The sequence below is a fragment of the Colias eurytheme genome, chromosome 9, assembly GCF_061535395.1.
Source record: "Colias eurytheme isolate Ceu_HAF_F1 chromosome 9, ilColEury1 Martin Lab GWU primary, whole genome shotgun sequence".
NCBI classification, from domain to species: Eukaryota; Metazoa; Arthropoda; class Insecta; order Lepidoptera; family Pieridae; genus Colias; species Colias eurytheme.
This window is the reverse complement of record NC_142988.1, coordinates 3,627,011-3,649,306: the sequence shown is the minus strand read 5'-3', so window position 1 is coordinate 3,649,306 and position 22,296 is coordinate 3,627,011. Positions and strand designations below refer to the sequence as shown.

General features: G+C 32.2%; 1 protein-coding gene and 1 long non-coding RNA gene across 2 annotated transcripts in view; one reads left to right on the top strand and one right to left on the bottom strand.

Moving 5' to 3' along the window:
• The window catches only part of LOC149905707 (uncharacterized), an 88,144-nt gene that overhangs the window by 11,490 nt on the left and 54,358 nt on the right, over positions 1 to 22,296 (top strand). Inside the window, exon 3 of the mRNA XM_090105302.1 lies at positions 2,243 to 2,500. Within this exon, the coding sequence (XP_089961428.1) occupies positions 2,243 to 2,500 (258 nt within the window). The remainder of the gene's footprint in view (positions 1 to 2,242; positions 2,501 to 22,296) is intronic.
• On the bottom strand, positions 5,294 to 6,143 carry LOC149905710 (uncharacterized). Its single transcript, XR_016457059.1, has 2 exons — positions 5,895 to 6,143; positions 5,294 to 5,474 (listed from the first exon to the last, which is right to left on the bottom strand). It is a non-coding gene; the product is annotated as an uncharacterized LOC149905710 (long non-coding RNA).

The window sequence follows — 22,296 nt, the reverse complement described above, 5'->3', positions numbered from 1 at the left end:
AAGAGTATGAAACATACCAGAATAATCCATAACAAAACAATCTCTTCCACTCTATGCCTTATTTCGAAGAAAACCCTTCAAATTCAGAAGTTCACTCCATTATAATAAGGCAATAAATCATCAACACGTAACAATTTGGCGAAACAACCTGTACTTATAGAAAAGATATACACATACAGTCATGGTGATTTGTAAGGCTTGTATAAAAGCCTAAGCCGACGAAGCGTGTGTGATCTATCACGGCTATAGTTTAACATTTAGATACGTCTTGTGTGAGCAATTTGTACTGAATTTAGATGTGAATACTCAATTGTAAGACTTTGTCACTGTGCCGATGTTTATCCTTATATTTTTATATACACCTCTTACCTTTGCTTATTGGTAGTAGATTTTTAGGGTTCCGTACCTCAAAAGGAAAAAACGGAACCCTTATAGGATCACTTTGTTGTCCGTCTGTCCGTCCGTCCGTCCGTCCGTCCGTCCGTCCGTCCGTCTGTCAAGACCCTTTTTCTCAGGAACGCGTGGAGGTATGAAGCTGAAATTTATATCAATTACTCAGGTCTACTGTCCCTTGAAGCTGTGAAAAAATCAAACTTCTAAGCCAACGCAATCAAAAGATACAGCCGTTTATGCCGCAAATTTTCGACAATTGCAAGGGAATCAAAACCTACAGGGTGCTTCCCGTGAACTCAGAATCTTGAAATTTGGTATGAAGCAACGTCTTATAGCATAGATAAAGGAAAAATTACGAAAACCATAAATTGTACTTTGTAAACCTTGCAGGTTTGTACGGAACCCTCGGTGCGCGAGACCGACTCGCACTTGGCCGGTTTTTGTTTTATAAAAACTCATTTGTATTTATATATTTGTATGAGTAAACATACTTTAACACGATTATATCAACTTCATATCTACGTGTTAATAAAGAACTAAATTTCGAATAATAGATAATATAATGCTCTCTCTACATTCAAACATTATGCTAATTAAGCATAAATTATCCTAAACTAATCTTTCTGCTACTATTGTTTAAAATTCTACAAAACTACTTCTATAGAACATAATACTAATGAACTTCTGAAAATGCTCTTACACAAGACACTCAACTAAATCACCAGTTAAATCAGAAGCAAGTACCTAAAATGTATTATTAAATTACCCTGTTCGCATCCACTTAGATTACATTTCCTCTAGGCTGACATTAAAGTACTGAGTACCGTATGAAGATAAATTACATTCAACCACTTTAAGTTCAACCTTTGAAGATGGGATAAGAAGGCTTCAACTATCTGAATCACTCGGTTGTTCCTTTGAAATATTAGGTACCTTTTTCTAGGTATGCTTAGGCCGGTTTATTATTTTTTTATATTAGCAGATTATTAACGTTAATTACGTTATAACGTTAAAATGTATTGTGTTAGATTACAATAAAACCACAATAAAACTGAGACGTTAATAATACATTAGCACTGACTAAATAGAACCGTTTGTTATTTCAAAGCACGAAAGCTATGGTGTTATTTATATTTATATTTACTCATATTATTGAACTTAGTACAAAATTACACAAACAATATAATAATTATAATAGTACTATACTACACTATAATAGCTGTGCCGCGCGTTTCACCCGCATTGCTCCGCTCCTGTTGGACTTAGCGTGATGATATATAGCCTATAGCTTTCCTCGATAAATGGGCTATCTAACACCGAAATATTTTTTTCAATCGGACTAGTAGTTCCTGAGATTAGCGCGTTCAAACAAACAAACTCTTCAGCTTTATAATATTAAGTATAGATTAAAAAAAACAAGAATCTAAGAATAGGAATTGCCTTCTGTAAATATATGTTTCTTGTGAATAGATTGACTGTTGTTAGCATAGTGTATATTTGCGGGTATTTGAATATTCGTCTCCAGTGAATACGTAAGTAGTGACGTAAGTAAACACCACATCTGGTCAACAGTGGAGTTAGTCAACATCGTGATGTCGGACCGGATGCACGTCTGTTGTTGACTCGTGTGCAAAATTAGTTACCATAGACTTGGAGATACATGACTTTCTTCAAATATAATTACATAAAACATTAACCATAGCTATGACGTTGTTTATTCTGACATTATTACCTATTCACAAAACATAAACATCCTACATATTATGCAGTAAATTATGCAGTAAACTAATGTTTAATACTGTGTTGCAGTAAATTTAAACCGAGCCTAATTACCGTTTCTTTGTTTCAGATATCAACACAACGGCAATGAAAATTTACATCCTCATAATCTTAATCATCCCTCTGACTGATTGCGATGTATTATCAGAAGCGAAGGAATCAAACCCGCTACCAGAGCCTGAACCTCTTCCCGTATTGCACAGCAACGATACACGGTGTAGAATATCCGAATACCAGTGCTTTAACAAGAGATGTGTGCCGATAAATAGGTTCTGTGATGGCAGCAACGACTGTGGGGACGCGTCGGATGAACCGAGGCATTGCACGCGTAAGTTTTATTGACTCATTATAATATTATGATTATGGGCAATGTGTTAGACACAAGATAAGAAGATATGAAATTTACCGATACATAGAAAAAAAACACAGAAGAAAAACATTCAGGTTATCATATAATATTATCACAGCTTGTAAGAATGGCCGATGAATCGGAAACGTAACATGATAATTATTACATAAAATGTATTTATTCCAAAGTATATGGTTTGCTGCCAGTACTTAGAATTACGAAACTGCGGCACTTTGCGTAATGACATTTTGATTTGGCCGTATTAACACTATGTCGCTACGAAAAAATCTATTGTCAATAAGGAAAGTTTCAAGAGAGGTTTTAAAACAGTACTGAAAACTATAATAGAAATCTATACATTACGTTCCCTGAACGAAAACATTTTTTGAACAGAACATATTTTGAATTTAGTTCATTTAAAGCCGATACTAAACAAGCTCCCAATGTCCAGTGAGACAATCTATTCCGCCATTTTACAATGTTTCTGGCTACATAAAGAACGTGAATTTTTGTAAAAGCTCTTCGTTGACCCACGAACTCGGTCAGCTGCTCTCATAGAATAATGGAACCTCGCTACACGATTTATTCATGCGTGACTTTCCGATTGAAACTTACAGATTGGATTCTGTTTTTACATTGGTTTTCATTAGGAAAGTACTTCAGCAAGGTGATGTATTTATTTAAATCGTAAAATTTTTGGACGTATATTTATTGCATTATACTGATATATTACTCACGAACAAAATTTATCTGATCCAAATTATTTAACGTCAATACAAGCTTGATTTCTTATTATGTTTTGATAAATGTATTGTTAAGAGCTTCCCCTGGTTATAACAAGTCCCCATAATATCACACTGAATTCACTAAGGTACCCTCGACAGTACATTTCATACTATTCAGGGTCCTAACTTTTCATATTATTGTTTATGGACTTATTAGATTCCACTGGGAATTCAATCCGAGATACCATAAAAGTAAAAGTATTTGTTCTCTATCGTTTTACTAGGATGCGGTCGCTTTTATACTTATAAAACTTCTATTTTACAAACAGTAAAAGAAGGATATAAAAATATTATTGAATAAGCCATGCTCCACTGCTTTACCTGCATTGCTTGTTATAACACGGGGCTATATAACACTGAAACAATTTTTCAAATCGCACGTGATTTCCTGATAACTGATAGGTCAAGGAAACAAACAAACTCTTCAGCTTTATAATATTAGTATAAATTCCTTGTCTTTATTTTTCGCCAATAATATTTTCTATAAATATTTCACCCCTAAGAAATGAATCATCCAATAAATGCTTTCGGAAATGGGGAATGGATCGAATCGTCTCGCCCCGTGCGTTCGCATATGCAAACTCAATTATGCAATGCTTAATGAAACGAATATGGAACGGTTATAGTATTGACATACAGTGTAATATGAATTTTATGACACTGTTATTAGTGTATGCCATAGTTAAGTTTGGTTTATTGCACTTATTATGTACCTATTTAAAAAACCTAGCAGTTTTTTTTTTTAGTTGTCATTACAATTTTTGTAATGAGAATAACGTAACAACTATAATAATTATGAAAACAATTCTCGATAATATAATAAAAGTCAAAAGCCCCAGATTTATAAAGACTTCCACATTTAACCACGATTTTCCGCTTTTGTTTATTTTTCGCTACGTCAACTTTTGCCAATGAGAATTTGTCTCTGCAACCAAAACAAAGATTCATGACAATTCTAAAAATCACAATTCCTCTGAAATAAGCTTTCATCAAGTACATTTACTAAACTTCCGCCTAATAGAAATTCTAAAATTATATACCCAGATCGATGTCCTGTTTAGAGGTAAACAGAAAATTATGAACATTTTGCTTAAACTTACAACTCCAGTTAGAAAGAACCCCGAAACTGTAGTTTGGGAGAACGTTAATTCTGTGTTGTAAAAGTTAATTAAAATTCGTGTAAAGTTCCAACGCGTTCAGTAAAGTTGTTAAATCCACGGCAGCAAGTGAAATAGTTTTTCAGGCGTTTAGTACTCCGTTCCTCTTTACATGCGAAGTTGAAATGTTCTTCACGGATTTCGAAAACGATGCTTACAACGAAATTAACAGATATTGAAACTTTTAATATATTTTTTTTCAACAAAATAAAATCATTATTTATGCCACTCTTCGGAGACTATTAAACTTCATATTAAAGCTGCTTTTTTGGGCATCAGATAAAAATGTTAAACAGCTATTAGGCAGACAAGGTATACACTTCAGTCTTCAACATTTTTTGTTTAGTCTTCGACCTTTATTCGATTTGATTCAGTCACATGTAGGGTAACGGCACCAGTGGTCAGCCTCATAACAGTTTTTTGAAGTTTTGACAATTGCCATTTCTACAACAATCGTCGAATAAAAAAAATGACAACATGTATGGATTTATTGTTTATTGTAGTTTCGAATCAGCGTTTATCAAAAACAATAATTCTCTTAGTAAAATTTATAATTAATTTTAAACAAAAAATGGCCCAGTGTCCCAGTGAACAGCCTCTAAAAACCAATAAACAGCCTTGTTGAACCCAGTGTTCAGCCTTTAGTAAGTATAACTAATTATGAGATCAAAATAAACAATGTTATATCAAAATCAACTATATTAATCACATTTTTATAGCAACGATTCACTTAGCACAAAAAAATGTATTTATCGCACATAATACAAATATTATTTTAAACATAAGTACTACATATTGCAATCTCTTTGTGTCTTCTTATTTTCTAGGAACTTCTTATTATTTATCATAAAAACAGCAATAATTCTTTTAAAAAAAATCAGCGATATTAGTTTATACTATGTCCTATTGATGTATCTATAATCCACAATATATATAATTATAATCAACCACAGGAGGATCTCTTTCGGAGGATTTCTCTGGAGGATACTGTTGTCTTGGCGGCATTTTTAGCTAGAAAAAAAGGGAACAATAATAACTTTTGGATATGAATTCACATAATACCATTATTTCAGGTAAAACTTAACTAACAGGAAGTATTACATATAGATTTAAACACAAACATTCGCATTTATACTTAAAATATTATTTCAATAACATCGTGGCTGAATACTGGATCATTGAGACCACAGATTGAGACCCAGTGGTCACTGGGTTTTCTAACAATTAGGAATAATCCCAGTAATCAGCCCCAGGGGCTGTCCATTGGATCTTTCATAAAAAATCAGTATCCAATGGTCAGCCCCTCTAATTTTTAAGTAAAAAAACAATATTTTTTATCAAATTTCATAAAATTAAATGCTCTAAGTAATCTATAAAGTTATTATCTATAAAACACAATCACATTTCATACTAAAATATGTTATTTCTCACCTTTCAAAAGAGCACCACGTGAAACAAAAAATATTGCAGATATGACACTTCTGCTCTTGTCGGCGGACAGCACCTGTACGAACGTGTTTACTTCTCTCCCCTGACCCCTTGCTGCTCCTATCGCGTCATGCATGAACCAATAACGAAACAGAGCTTCTATTTAAGTGCGCGTGATTTGGTTATTTTGATTACAGCGATATTTATGGCCAATAAACAACGCAATAGGCTGATCACTGGTTCCTGGCTGACCACTGGTGCCGTTACCCTATACGTACACTATACAAGCATACTATAGATTTGTATATTTTAATTCTATCATTTTAACCTTGTTTTTAAACCTAGTGCCGTAACTATAAATGCAAACATGTTACACAACATTTGTCGAGAGAGCAATTTCGCGCTGGTAATTTGATTTGCATCCTGATCAATTTGGACGAATTATTTGAACTTGTGATGTTCATGATGTAGTGTTATGTAAATTTAAAGTACTTTAGAATTGCAAAAGCGTGGTGGAATCTTCATACTGCGAGGTTTTATTTTGTGTTGACGCTACGTTTTCATATTCAATCCTTGTTGAGGTGGACGAATTCGAAATACCTAGTAGTTGTTTGTATTTTTAAGTAATTTGATTATTGAAGTATCTTAGGTATAGGGCAATTTTTTACAGCAAAAAAAATGCCTCATAACAATATTAAAACAATCAATTTATACACAATTTATGATACCAGATTTTAAAAGTTCAATTAACTATATTTTTATAATATAATTCTTATAGATGATTTATTTTGGTCAGGAAATATAAGGTTGTACCATTATTTATCTACGAAACGAAATAGTGGTCGACATCATTAAGCTCCAATAAGGCGAGATTCCCGAAGGCAACGGTTGGCGTAATTGTTGAGATATTTCTAACATTTTCCTTGTATAAGGAACGACTTTTGAAGCTTTCCTCGAAATACTCATTAATACCATCATAAATGTAAGTAAGGAAGCTCCTTTATCGCTCTTTTGGAAAAAGTTATTGGAAACCTTTTACAATTGTAAAATGATAAGAATTTACTCATTTTTATTTATTAAAAATTATTGACATTTATTCTGTAAAATTTTTAGATTAATTTTTCAAGTGTTCGTTATAAAAGCACTTTAAACTACAATGATGTTCATCATCATCATTAGCCCATGGACCAAATTCCCAATATAGGAACACATGCCTCCTGTAGACATAATGTAATATACAGATGTGAAAATACAACACCTAGTACGGGTTGGTAGATGTCACAACTCTAATTTTTGAACAATTGTGTGGATAGTAGTACCTATTCTTACCAAACGAAAAGCACTATTATCTTATTTTTGATATATCGTAAGAATAGATTTATCTCTTTGCCAATTTCAAAGCGATACCATCGATGTCGTTTCATGCACCAGTTGCCATTACACTGCAGATTAAATCGCTCCTTCCGAGATTCCGTTACAACTTCACGAAACTTGCACTAAAATGGTCCAACTTTCACTTCACCGAGAACATTATTTATCGTAAAATGGAACGTAACTCGCCCCGCATTTATTCCATTGAAATATTATGCGATACAGTGCAAAGTACCATTTTCTTCCCCTTTTGTGTGCGTGTTATTCTTTGCTGTTCTAATTTTTCTAAGCTTTATGAAACGTGCTGGGTTAAAGTTCATTTTATACAGCTATGGTGATATAAACATCAGGCTACTTACCTGCTTTTTGTTCTAGTATTTCAAAAATGCGTCGTTTTATGTTAAGATTAACATTCTTATATTTAAGGATGTTTTATGGCGTTAATGAATAAATTTTTATCATTAATGAAGTTTTAAACACTTTTTCTGTTATCTTGAAACATATATTACAGTACCTATAATATAATATCTGTTAAACTCTAGTCAGACCACGATCAAGTTAAATATTGTTCACATCACAGCTACAATAGTTCCATTCGCTCGCTTCGCGATATTGAATTCAACAAATGTCACAAGCAATTTACATACAGTAGGCGCGTCTTGTTAACGAAGCAATGAACGAACATGAGTTACACTTTAGTTGTGCCATGATTGGATTGCGAAGTTGGATCGTGAAGTTTGCAGGCGATCGTGTAAAGTTTAACAAGACATCCCGTTGATAACTTTTAATCTGAAATAGGTCAGTCAATATGCAGCTGGGTTGAAAAAACATGATGGGATCCATACTGCTTGTAATGTCAGAGATGAATGAGTGTACAAGAGGGAATTCGCAATGGTTATTGCATGTAAATATGTTAATTTTATTTAATTAACATATAGGGAAAAGCAGTATACTGCTATTTGTGACACTATGTGTTACATAAATAGATTAAAGGTCGAAAACCTCATTACACTCTTCTTGTTATGCTATTGTATTGTCTAGAGAATACTTGATGAATGAATGAATCCTACAAATGAATAAAAACTAGATGCATATCAAAAACTATATAACAAAACCCAGATATTGGTGAACATACCCACAAAAGAGCCGTATCGTATCATATTCAAAGAGTTGAAATGCTGCCTCGAAAGCTCTCAAAATGAATTCATCCAAACATAGCGTTCATTCATATTCAACCCTTGCTTGTTTCTATAAACGTGTTACGTGGTATCTAAAACATACACCGACCTATTCCACACCGCTCGATCGATACGAGCTAATTTTATACAAAATGAAATTTACCTCTTGCCTTTTGTACATTCTCTTTGAACAATTTAGCGACGAGCTTTAAGAATAAAGAGCAAAATTACAAGGACTCATATGGTTGAAGTAAAGCCAGTTTACTGAATAGCTCTTCCAAAGGATAAGATTGCGTCGAGTGGCATTTTACGCCATCTATAAAAATAAAGTGGTGGTAGAAACAGGTCGGCTACAATTCTTTCTGCTCTTGATTACGGCTTTATTAAAGCTCGCCGATCGTAAAAGTCTTTTATGATTCAAGATGATGTTGGATTTTTCCTGATATTGGCCTATTTCGATGGATATTAATTTTATTGCCGAAGAACTTGCAGTAAATAAAACATTCGTGGAACTGGCAAATGTGAGGATCGATTTAATTTGAATCGATATGAGAAATCGTAAATAGAATGAAGGATGTGAGATTTAAAATTGAAACGACAATAATTGTTCTTGACAGCCACGGGTTGAATAAAAAATGATATGTTAGAAATAGCTGACGTGGGTCAGGGATGACCTTTAGATTCTATAAAAAAATACATGAAACAATTAGTTTGTTATAACGCGATAAAATAAAATGTATATCGTCATATTAATATCAGTACGAGAGCTGACCTTTTTTATTCATCGCCAATCTCCTTCGAGTACCTTCTGAACTCCCATGAATGGTACGTGACCATTAGCCGACCCATCTGCTTGTTTCCTTTTCCGCAATGTACAGAAATTAATCATAGGTAATCCTTTGTTATTTGAAACGCGGAGTATATCTCTTATATTTCTTTAATGGTCTCACTCCACTACGTACTTACTCCCCTCCTTCTCCAGCTGACACTTATTAACATTTAAAATATATTTTTCAGTTATTTATATTGAATTGTGTCGTACCAACATTCTCGTAATAGTTTAAATGTAATACCATAACAAAAACAATAAAATAAACCCATCTCTCATTCAACCGTATAGATGGATTGGATCATTGGGATCGAAAACTTTATCATGATTGATGGATGGGTTCCGATTGCTTATACAAAATATTTTGTGTAAACTGTAAAATAATAGCGGTTAAACGAATCTCGACTTTATAGTCCTGTAATTTATTAATAATGGAAACGTGAAGTCGCTAGCACGGCTGGCATAACTCATAATGGATATAATCGTTTGGCGCTTGGCGACCGGCCAGAGCTGCAACTTAAGCAGATTCATTCTTGATATTTTACGCCATCGACTTGAATAACTTTAGAATACGCCCTAGATATCCGTTTAAAGTTATTTCTATTTTATTTTCTGAAATTTACCGGAGTAAGGGATATTTCGGTTCTTTGATATCGAGTAAAATAGGAATGGCGAAATATGAGATACGATTCACTAAATCGTTGAAATTTAAAATATCAGATCGCTGACAATGTCCTTATATTTGAACGAGATTCACATTGTTTAAGTTACATTTAGTTTGTAGAAAGTCACAGATGAAATCGATATGATTTAAAATTAGTTTAAAATTACATCAAGAACATTATTCCTCTTCTGAGTTTCTTTAGCATCTCAACATCTGAATAAAATTATCACACATTTAGTAATGCAATTTCCTAAATTACTCGATTCCTTACATATTATATCAAAATAGGTATAATAAAAGTTACAATGTAGGTAAAAGGTGGAATATGATGTAGCTGTTAAAATGTCTTAAGGGCATGTTTTTATGTTCTTATTTCCTTTTAAAACTTTTTACAGTTTAACCAATACGCATAAAGCTTCAGAGGGTCGTTTTTGCCACATATGGTGGCTTTTACGACATAGTTAAGTCTATTACGGTCTTTATTTCAAATATAAAGTATTTTGTATGGTGGCAAAGGGAGAACTCAACACATAATAGATTTGTACTTCTATTTTATATTAGTTTAAAGATTTCATGAAATTACAAGTAGATATATTTACAAGACTAAAAAACTAAAATTATAAATTCCACGTAATGTATAATATAGTACCAATTTTAAGATTTAAATAATTAACTTGCTATTTTATTAAAATGGTTTTTTTTTTAAATAATATCACCACGGCCACTGTACGCGGAGGACCACTCTAAATTATACACACATTAATTACGCACACTGACCGACTAAATGCTATGAAATCAAACACTATTTTTATTTTTTAACCCTTTAATAATTTTGTTAATTTAGATTCAAATCAGTTGAATATTTGTATTTTGTAATGATAAAGTAACTCTTTGAAGAAGGAGTGGCTCATTGACAACCGTAGAATTTTCGTCAAAGCTAACAAGGGATGTAAAGAAAATGAGTTTTTAGATGGATTTCTTAGAATATTTGCATGTGATTTTGGGGTTTTGGCAAATGTTTACAGCTGAAACGGAGATCAGTTATTGAAGATACTACACATTTCAATAAAACGATGATGATGGCATAAACTTAATGAGATGGAATTCATCGATATTTGTTTTTAATTTCGCGTTCTTTATATATTTATATAGAACTAGCAGTCCGCCCCGGCTTCGCCCGTGGTACATAATATTTACATTTTCTCTACATAAGAACCATCCTCGTACTTCAAGGAATATAATAAAAAAAGAATTATCGGAATCGGTTCAGCCGTTCTCGAGTTATGCGCTTACCAACACATTTTGCGATTCATTTTTATATATAAGAAGATTGCGATTTCACAAGTTATATTTGGTTCTAAAAATCGAACTAGCCATGTTAGCTATTAATGAATAGAAATTGAACTTTGTTTATATTAAACATCTTCTGTCAATTTTTAACTTTGAGTAAATATGCTTCACGTACCTCATACTTACGCTCGTATATACGAATAGACTTCGTAAGTAAATCACTGTACTACGCATAAAATTATATAACCAACAACAATTCGCACTCATTCATTAGCCATATAAATAGCAACTGACCTCTTTTTATAACTTATTGTGTAAATGCAACAGGGAACTATTAAACTGAGGTGGAGTTGAGCGTAAAGAACTCCGTTCATTAGGGTCACTGGTAACCCTAATTGAATTAGCCCAGGAGCGCCTGAGCGGTAACGCGTTCGATCCTTTGCTGGGACAATCGGATTACTTTCGCGGATTTGAACCCGTGACCCCGATTTCCCCTGACCATACGTCAGGTCACGTGACATGTCTATCCTTTTAATTGTTTATCGGCGTAATCGTTTATACATTATGGCTGAATTTCCCCATCTTAGAAACAAATAATTCTTTCGTTTCTAGAAGCGGAAGGAATATATTCGTGTTCTCATTAGATTGTGTAATCTAACGATTTCATTGAATATGAAAATCGGTGACGCGTAATCCTCCTGGTTTTAATTTCGTAGAGGACAAACAGTTAGTTTTTAAAAGTAGAAAAATCTTGTTCTCGTTAGCGTGTGTAATATTACATTAATCACGTAGAAATATTTTTACTCCGCAAGTTAAGAACTTGCCTTATTACTGCTGAAACACCAACTTTTGCATATCAAACTTTTAATCAAGTAATTTTAATTTAACTATGCGCTGGAATTTTTCTTCCTTATTATAATTTTCCAAAAATAAACTCCTAAAGTTTTTTGTTCCTTTTTAAATGGGGAAGTTAATTAGCCTTTTTGTTATAAATAAATGGTTTATTTTAAGAAGGTCGCCGTTCTATTTGTTGTCATGGTTACGGTTTATAATTAGAACTTAAACACAAAGAGGAGGTACCTCATAAGCGCGGATTAATGAGGGAAAGACAAATAGCTCAGCGAAACTTGGATCCGTTATGCAATGTTATATTCCTTGAGATTGGGACTTGGAAACACGTTGGAAACTCAATTTGTGTAATATGCAAACTTCATTGTACATAATAGTTACATTTCATAGTGTAGAGAGTTCTTGAAAACAATATAATTAAATGTTTTCTTGGTGTATTAGATTGTGATAGTGAACATGTTTAGAAATACCATATTTTATAAAGCATGCTATGATAAAAAAGCTATGTTGTACCTGAATAGTGTAACGTTCTGTTAGCTGAAGAATTTCCATGATCGCATGAACCGTACAAAACGTACACAACGAAACTTTACCTCTTTAGTATAGATATCGAATAAAACTTGGTCATTAAAATCATAATATCTATTAATTGATACGATTTGATTGAAAGTCCTTCAATTATGGGAAGTTATTTTTTGCGGGATCTTTTTCAAAGAAAATGGTCACCGGATCGGTTATAAATAATTTCTATCAACTATAGTGATTCTAAAGCACTATTGTAACAAGTCGCCTTGAATAACAGCTAAATATTCGAGTAAGAGTTTGAGTATCGCCACTTACACATTTTATTCAACACATCAGAAAAATTAAAGCTTCCAAAAATTGAGATGAAAAAATATTTAAGACAAAATATCAGAAACTAGATCTAGTGACTTCAAATGTAGGTCAGCTGTTTATAATGATGAAATAAATAGAAATGACTGAATTTCATCTAAATCTCGATATTTTAATACCTGGACTGCACCAGCTTAAAGATTATTTTTTTATGATCGAGAAACCTCGTGATTAAAACGGATTTTAATCAATTGAAGCGTGGAATATCTTTTATACCTACTCATTTTATAATAGCAGTAACAGTGAATGCTCTTTCATTTATCTATGATATTGGATTTAATTGACCAACTTTCACAACTATGAAGCCACTTTAATTAAGGTTATATTATTTGCATTTTTTTAAACTACACTTGCTTTCCAATGAACGATTCACGATTGTTTTTCTTTTTCAATAAACAAGGTCCTCCCAGTATAATATATTGTTAGAAATTACACGCGAGACCGGGTTAAATATTAGTTTGAATGTAATAAGAATGTAATGTACGATTCTACACAGCTACCCAATTGATGTAGGTAGTTGATAACAAATCGCAGCAAGTCAACGACTATTAGCAAAGTGAGGGTAGTTGGGTGGAACGTCGTATAAACAACGTCCGAGCCTCTAGGCACGATTCTTACGAATGCGCCACGAGTCAAAGGAAAGCGGCAATTTATAGTATTCGACAGCTAAACATGTTTTGACAGGAAATAGTGACAACTATTCATCCACAAAATTATTAAATCAAGTTACGTCTATCAATATGGATATTTTATATTTATTAACATACAGACTTGAAACCATTTCTTCATCAGGGTCTTCTAGTATACGATATAATATAAACGACATCATAGAAAATATACAGTATATGCCTACGTAAGGAAAATAATGAATTCATTACCTTTTGAATAGCTAAATAAAATCCAAGAAAATTGTAGTTTCTCGGATGTACTTGACTTGTAATATTTTTTACCATATTTTTTAACATTCAGAATAGGCCAAGTGTAACCTGAATACGGCTGTATATGAAATCTTGATGGGATAAAGTTGAATAATATTTTATCACTGCACGTGAATAGAAAATTACTTAGAAAACACTTTTCTTTGAGTCTTAAGAGAATAATAAAAATATATAGGAATTTTATCCTTATAAAATGCATTCAGATATTACTAGTTCTCTGTTTTATAGAAAGAATATTCTTATTCGAAGCCATATAATATGAGAAACGTGTGCTATTACATGTCAAGTAATTTACATTATAAGAATGTGGCGGTATTAAAATATGTAGTAGGTAGGTAGGTAACTAACTAATTACTTTCCCATTGTAAGAAAAAATTATAAAGAACTGAGATTGATAATTATTAGAACATGTCTAAATGCAAGTATTTCTAATACAAATTATAAAACATAAAAACACATTTAAAATATTATATTTATTCATCAGGATAACGCCAGCAAACGAGATTGCAAAAATTGCATCCCAAGATCTCGACGAACATTTTTAAAATTCCTATGAATAATTTAGCTTCAACAGGATTTGCATAAATACTCTATAATAAGTAAAAAATAAATAATGTAGTTTTGTATTCAAATATAGACTTTAACGTGAAAAGGATACGGTTTTATTTTGCTATACTTGATGTTAACGGTCAGTTAGACCGCAAATATCCAATTACTGTATCTAGATCAGTGTAAGCTGTAAAAGAATATGTTACTTCGTGTTGACTAATGGATAGTTATTTTTTTGTACCTACAGTTTGGAAATAATTTGGAAAATCCAAAAGTGCACGCCTCATAATTTTTTTTTTAATAAATATTTATTAATTATTATTTTTGTTTATTAAATAACAATTAAACCACATCGAATCAGACCCTGAAAAATGAAAGGGTTCTATTCCTGAGCATACTCAAGCGTAAGAGAAAAAAAAAGACTCGATTAGTAAAGTATTTCGGTCGCTATCGTGTTAACAAGAAAAAGGATCCGCACATACAGACACACGGACGTCCAAGACAGAACTTTTTTAAACTGTTTTTTAACTAGTTTTAATAACAAAAATGACATCAAAAATATCATGAACGTTAAAAATAGTGTTTTTTCTTAATATGTGTGTGTATGTATTATCTTACAAGTGCAATGTATGATACATAAAGACATTTTAAGTTTGAAAAATCAGATGTTTTGCGCGAAGTGACAGTAGTACCCACCTCAACGCTTCGCTTATGAGGCGTGCAAAAGCTAAATCTCCATTGCACACACTTTGTTCTAAACAGTCACGCTACTTATTCGAATCTCTTTAAATTAGAACTAGATGGAATTGTAAACTATAAAAATATAATATCTTAACCTAAGCTTGTCATTATTTGTTAACATTTACTGTTATTATTTGTTAACAATATAGCATGTAGTGGGATCATTTTATATTGGACGCATTAATCCAGGTCAGTAACAACTGCGCTTATCCCGCCAAAACTAATATACACTCAATTCAACGTGACTAAAACTGTAACGTACCTTCTGTTAAGCGTGATATAAAATGAGTAAAGTTTTTTTTTAAATAGCTTTTCCAATAGAAGTATGTAAACATAGACGAAAATACAGTAACAAATTCCAATCAAAGACTATTTCGTGCTACGAAATTGTCTCGAAAATTGAAATTTGTATACAGTCGTGAGCATTTACAGAAACCGCGATTATCCTAATGCAGGCTACCGCAATGCTGCACTCCTAAACCAACAACGAACAAATCCTTGCCAACAATTGAATATCTTCTTGGCATGTAGAGAATATTAAAGAGCATTTTCCTTGGAGGTAAGTATAAATACTTAACGAGGTATACGAAAGCAATAATATAACGGGGTGACACAGAATCCTACTAATATTATAAATACGAAAGTTTGTGAGTTTGGATGTATAAATGTTTCTTACTTATTCACGCAAATACTATTGAACCGTTTACAATGAAGGGTAAGTAGATAGCTGAAGAACCAGAATAAGATATAGGCTACTTTTTATCAAGGAAATCCCACAGGAACGGGAATTATGCGGGTTTTTCTAGTGTTAATGTAAAACGCTAATTTGCCGACTACTTTAGCTGGACGGTAATTTGCGACTTTTATATTTGAAATTTAAATCATAAACGATCGAAACGTTTAAGCAAATACGGGTAAGAATAATGTAAATGAACATTTTACTATACATTTTATGAATTAATCAATTTTAATAGCAGATGCTGTCCCTGTGATTTTACTTGAAATTATCCGGTCTTATTAGTCTTCGCGTGGTGATATAGAGCCCATAAGCCTTTACCGTAAAATGGTCTATCGTACACTGAAATAAGTTTTCAAATCGAACCCGTGGTTCCTGAGATTAGCTACTTCAAGCAATCAAACATTCAAACAAAAAAACTTCAGCTTTATAATATACTAGCTTACCGCCCGCGGCTTCGCCCGCTTTGTCTCAAACTTAATAAATTATATACTAAAACCTATTGAAACACTCTATCTATTAAAAAAAACCGCATCAAAATCCGTTGCGTAGTTTTAAAGATTTAAGCATACAAAGGGACATAGGGACAGAGAAAGCGACTTTGTTTTATACTATGTAGTGATAATATTATTTATGTTGTATAGATGGTATTAATTAATTCTTTATCTCGTAAATATTATCATTTGCGGTGTCCCCGAACAATAGGTTAAAAGTATTGAGAAAAGTCTTTGCGGAGATTAAATTAAAATAGCTCATGAACCAAAAAAGAAAACGAATATGGAGAATTTTAATAGAAAATTCCGAAGCTAGTAGCGAAAAAACAATGCATGTGCTCCACTTTTGTACGTATAAAATAAAACGTATCTCTGCTTAGAAAATTTAAAACGGAGCTTTTAAAATTAACCTACATTAAAAAATGTTAAGGTTATGGATGTATAAAATATGCTCAGTAAAGATAAAATGTGAGGTGGAAAATCATTGCATATACCTACCTGTAAAGTGTTCATATTATTACATTTTTTTAAATATTATGAAAAAAAGATTTATGTTATCATAATATACTTTTATCTGTCTTAACAGAAACATGGTAAATATGTAAAGAATGCTTAACTTACCTATTAAATATCCTTCTCTCTGGATTAATATCACTTCACTAGTATCTTACCAAAAATAAATGACTGCAGCATTCAAGACTAATATTTTTCTTGATTATTTTATTACTTACACTTAGCACTAAAACATATTATTTTACAGATTAAATGAATTACAATAAGTAACACACAGATAACATAAAAGTTCTCACAATCTCAAACATGCTCGTTCATTTTCAACAAGTTGTTTAACTTATTACAAGTTAAATTGAAATTGTAAAAGATCCCTTACACATAAAAAATAAAGAGGAGTAATATAATTCACGGTTACAAGAAACACGAGAAGTTTTGAGTTGTTTTATGAACAACAATTTGGGGAACGTTCAGTTTCATAACTTTATTTTGAGCACTTGAAATGAAAATTATACCTTCATTTTCAATGACTTCAATTGCCTGCTTTTATATTCAGTATTTCATTGATTGTACTTGGATTTAATTTCGATGGAAGTATGATGAATTGTGATGAATTTGTATGTTTCCTTATCATCATCTTCCTTGCCTTAGTCCCATTTATTTGGGGTCAGCACATCTAACGCTCTTTCTCCATTTTTGTCGGTCCATAATGTTTACTAAATTTCTTTTAAAATGTAATCTTTACTAATATTATAAAGCTGCAGAAGAGTTTGCTCGTTTGGTTGAACGCGTATTTCAGTAAGTAAGGGTCCGATTTGAAAAATACTTTTTAAATATTAACTCACTAACACAAATAAAGCGAAGCAATGTAGGTAAAATCGCGGGGCACAGCTAGTAATTGATTCAAATTCAAAGTCAAAAGAGAATATAATATATTTTTATCTAGATACAGAATTATTAAGTTTACCAAATGGTCCCAATAACCATTGTAGCGTTCAAAGACAATATACAGTTTGTCCCTTTCAAATAAGTTTTCTATTCAACTATCTTCGCCTTTGTCTGATCTTTGTTATCAGTAACATTTGTTGGAAAGGACGGAATATCTTTAGTTCATATGGAATTCGATAAAATTAATACAGTTCATTCAAAGCAATTTTTAAAATCAATATAAATTTAAGTTTTCCTTCATAATAATTTTTGTTGTTGTAATATTAAATATAGGTTGATATTCCTTCTATATGTATAATGCTATGTTTATTCTTTCTTTCTATGTACGTCGAGTTGCTTGGAAGAATCGGTCACGTGCGATAAAGCCGCTCTTTATACTGCTGAAGAGTTTGTTTGTTTGAACGCGCTAATCTCAGGAACTGCAGGTCCGATTTGAAAAATTATTTCAGCGTTAGATATCCCATTAATTATAGAGGAAGGCTATATATAGCCTTATAGGCTATATTATATCATCACGCTAAGAACAACAGGAGCGGAGCAATGCGGGTAAAACCGCAAGGCTGTGTACAATAAAGAGTATTAAATATATGAATGAAGTTGAATAAATGACTGAAAATTTCATCAATAACCGATACCGAAATCCACAAACATTTTGACTGGCTATCTATTGACAGTGTCCGAGGGTCAGGCGTTAATCTATTTGCATTTTACAACACTCAGTTTGCGGTTAGGGAACCAATTTGTCAGATTTGCAAATTCCTATCTAAGTTGCTATTCGGGAATTTAATTAGCGATTTGCGATTTTTGTTATAGATTTTGGATTGTACACAAGAGCGTTATTGAATAAAGTATTAGGGTTTAGTACTCTATGTGCGCTTAGCAGATTTACTTTATTTTTTTTTTTTAATCTGGATTGGAAGTAAATTTTACACTATCTGAGACTGAAAATTTTCCTTTTTTTTAATCATAAAAAAATGGCACTGTCGACATCCTCTGAAAAACAACTACTTTCATCCTCTGTCTCATAAAATATTTTAAGCGTTTTTGTGATTATATGTTGAAAAAAAATTCCTCTCTTCTTTTTTTCTTTTAAACAATATATGTATTGTTTATGCATTCCATTGTTTATACAGCATTTGCAAAAGTATTTGTGTACTTAACTAGAAATGTAGTATTGCCATTGAAAGTAGCCGTTTTCCTAAAAGCTTTTCTTAATTTCACCAAAAGGCGGTATATTGCTCTGGCTTTACGTAAAATATTGTTGTGTTTGATCGGAGTTTTATGTTTAATTTGTTTATATTGTTTCTATTCTATTATATTCTAAAAACAAATTATGTAACTTAAACATAATATCATACAGAATGTAATAATATTTACGTCTATTCTGTATTTTCTGTGGGATCAGAATTTTATAGGCTTTATGTTTATTTAATTTGCTAAAGAATATATTATATGAAAGGATTGCTAATAAAAAAGAATTTATGTTTTTTATTAGTCACATGCCATGTACGTACATGGTATGTAAGTAATAAAAAACTTAATAACATCTAATAAGAGCTTTAAAGTTGTTCTTTAATACATCTCTCCAATCGTTCAATTTAAAACAGATAGTCCTATAGGTGTTAGAGAAGTTTCATCTCGTTATAATAGGCATCTGTAGATGGTAATATATTACTATGTAAAGATGTCCAATGTCCATACATATTATGTGCGTATAGTAAACAATACGTAGCTATGGGTAACCCAAAACCAAACTATAATCCCCACTGTAAAAGGAGAACGCTAGTGGATTAAATTGTTTACTCAATTTTCCGTAAACAAACACGTGACGCGCTCGAATCCTGTCCCCGTTTATCATAATATATTTTAAATTCAAATTTTGTGTCAGGTCAGGGACGAATGTAAATACAATTTACTTATATACTTTTGCACGCCTCATAAGCGAAGCGTTGAGGTGGGTACTACTGTCACTTCGCGCAAAACATCTAATTTTTCAAACTTAAAATGTCTTTATGTATCATACATTGCACTTGTAAGATAATACATACACACACATATTAAGAAAAAACACTATTTTTAACGTTCATGATATTTTTGATGTCATTTTTGTTATTTAAACTAGTTAAAAAACAGTTTAAAAAAGTTCTGTCTTGGACGTCCGTGTGTCTGTATGTGCGGATCCTTTTTCTTGTTAACACGATAGCGACCAAAATACTTTACTAATCGAGTCTTTTTTTTTGTCTTACGCTTGAGTATGCTCAGGAATAGAACCCTTTCATTTTTCAGGGTCTGATTCGATGTGGTTTAATTGTTATTAAATAAACAAAAATAATAATTAATAAATATTTAATTAAAAAAAATTATGAGGCGTGCACTTTTGGATTTTCCAAATTATTTCTTTCTCTATTGCCTTTAAGTATAGTAGCTAGTATTGAAACTCATCAGTTTTTGTACCAATTTCGTAGAGTGCTTAAAAATGTAAAATAATCCTGTTAAGTAATATATTATATATTTGTGATTAATTTTTATTAAAATCCATCTGATAATGTAATAGCTTCATCGGAAAGTACTGTAGCGTCAATATTACTTTCGATGTACCTAAAAATATTTATTTTTCCATTAGATTATTAATCAAGTGGGTATCCTAAAAAATCAAATTCAATAGATACTTAAAATTATCCCTGACTACCAAAATCATAGAATCGGCTTATTTCTGAATGTGATTAATTTCAAAATATGAAATTAAATTTGAATTTCATGTACATTATTCAGATTTACATAACAAAGGGTGGGCAAAGTGAATCGTTACAGCTGTAAAGAGGTCAAAAATACAGTAATATTGCTTTGTTCAGGCTCTGAGAGCGATGTTTACTGACTAACAATCAAACACAATAGTTGCTGTTTGACAGGCCATAGTGCTGTTCATTCTGCTTGCGAAATAGAGTCAATTCGCTGAAATTCTAGTGATATAACTTCTTTGGTATTGAAGTGGATTGCAATATAAAATATAGGTCTAACTGTTAGACGATAGTCAATGTAAACACATATTTAAAAATAGGCCCTCCCTGGGCTTTCTTTTTTTCATATCTCTATATAAATTAGATTAAATTCAGGTATATTGTTCAGTATATAATGGTTTTAGAGAAATTATGTTTTTGTATAACAACATTTCAAACGAATATTCTATTCATTAACTAAAAACAGTCAAATGCAACGTGAACTAAAATTTTCTAAAACATCCCGTATTCAAATGTTTTCAAATCCACCTGAATGGGCTGTGTCAAACAACATCAAAGCCTTTTTGCCATCCTAACCTAAAAAAGCAATCTTCGTTTCCACTGTTCCCATTAAATATCAACGTCCGACTCAAACTAAAACATAACCCAAATGGAAACAAAAACTGGGAGTGCTCATTGTGCAAAACTACACTCGATAGAAGGGCCGTAGCACTGGCACAAAAACACGATAGAAACGGGAGCAACAATTTTTTTCCGAGAACCAAAATGCATCAACTCAAGGGCTCTTGGCGCGCCAAGAATTGCGTGCGACACCAACTCCGATTTGTGTTAAGCATGATGCAGCGCGTTGAAGTGCGTGTGATTGAGTTTACCAGAATAATCTAGATATTAAGATTTTATTCTTATTTCATGAGTTATTTAATCAGTGAATTTACTTAAATCAATCAATCATCTTGCTTTGTTTTCCCAGAATACAGCATATTTCACTTCATTAAGTGAAGTTCTTTGTCGCATATTATGAAGTAAAGATAAAATTAATTCTACAAAGATTTTCTTAATAACGAACATCACACTCATGAAAAATCATAAATACGCAATGCATTTCCCTCCAGGTGCGTTCCCCATCGCACAGTACCCATACAATGTAACCGATGGCCAAGTATCAGAAATCACGGTACATTATTGCAATCAAGGAGAGAGCTTTCAGACATGAGTTTCGAAAGTACCCTCCATTGTTTGTGGATTCGCTTTTAAAACAACAAATACGTTGCCGCGCTGTTTGTTGTTGTTTGTACTATATGGACAGGGCCTAATAGTTTTTCAACATGATCCTATGTAAACATATTTCAATATTTTCCGACGTTTTCATCGATATTTACAGCGAGTGTATCGCATAAGTGTGTATTTATTGAACGACGGATAAGGGTTCGCTTGCTATATTTATGTCGCAATTTTTGAAGAAAGTCCTTGTGAAAAGTCGCTCGTACATACGTTTTTAAGGCAACAATGAGTATATTATTATATGGTCTTGCAAATTATTTTAACGATAAATAAAATATGTTTTAATATTACGGTAGTTGGTCAGAATTTGGCTCCATTATTGCTGGTATAAAAATAGGTATATGGAACTTACAAATACTTTTATCCAGACTGAAAATGTTTTCTAGCGCTGATTC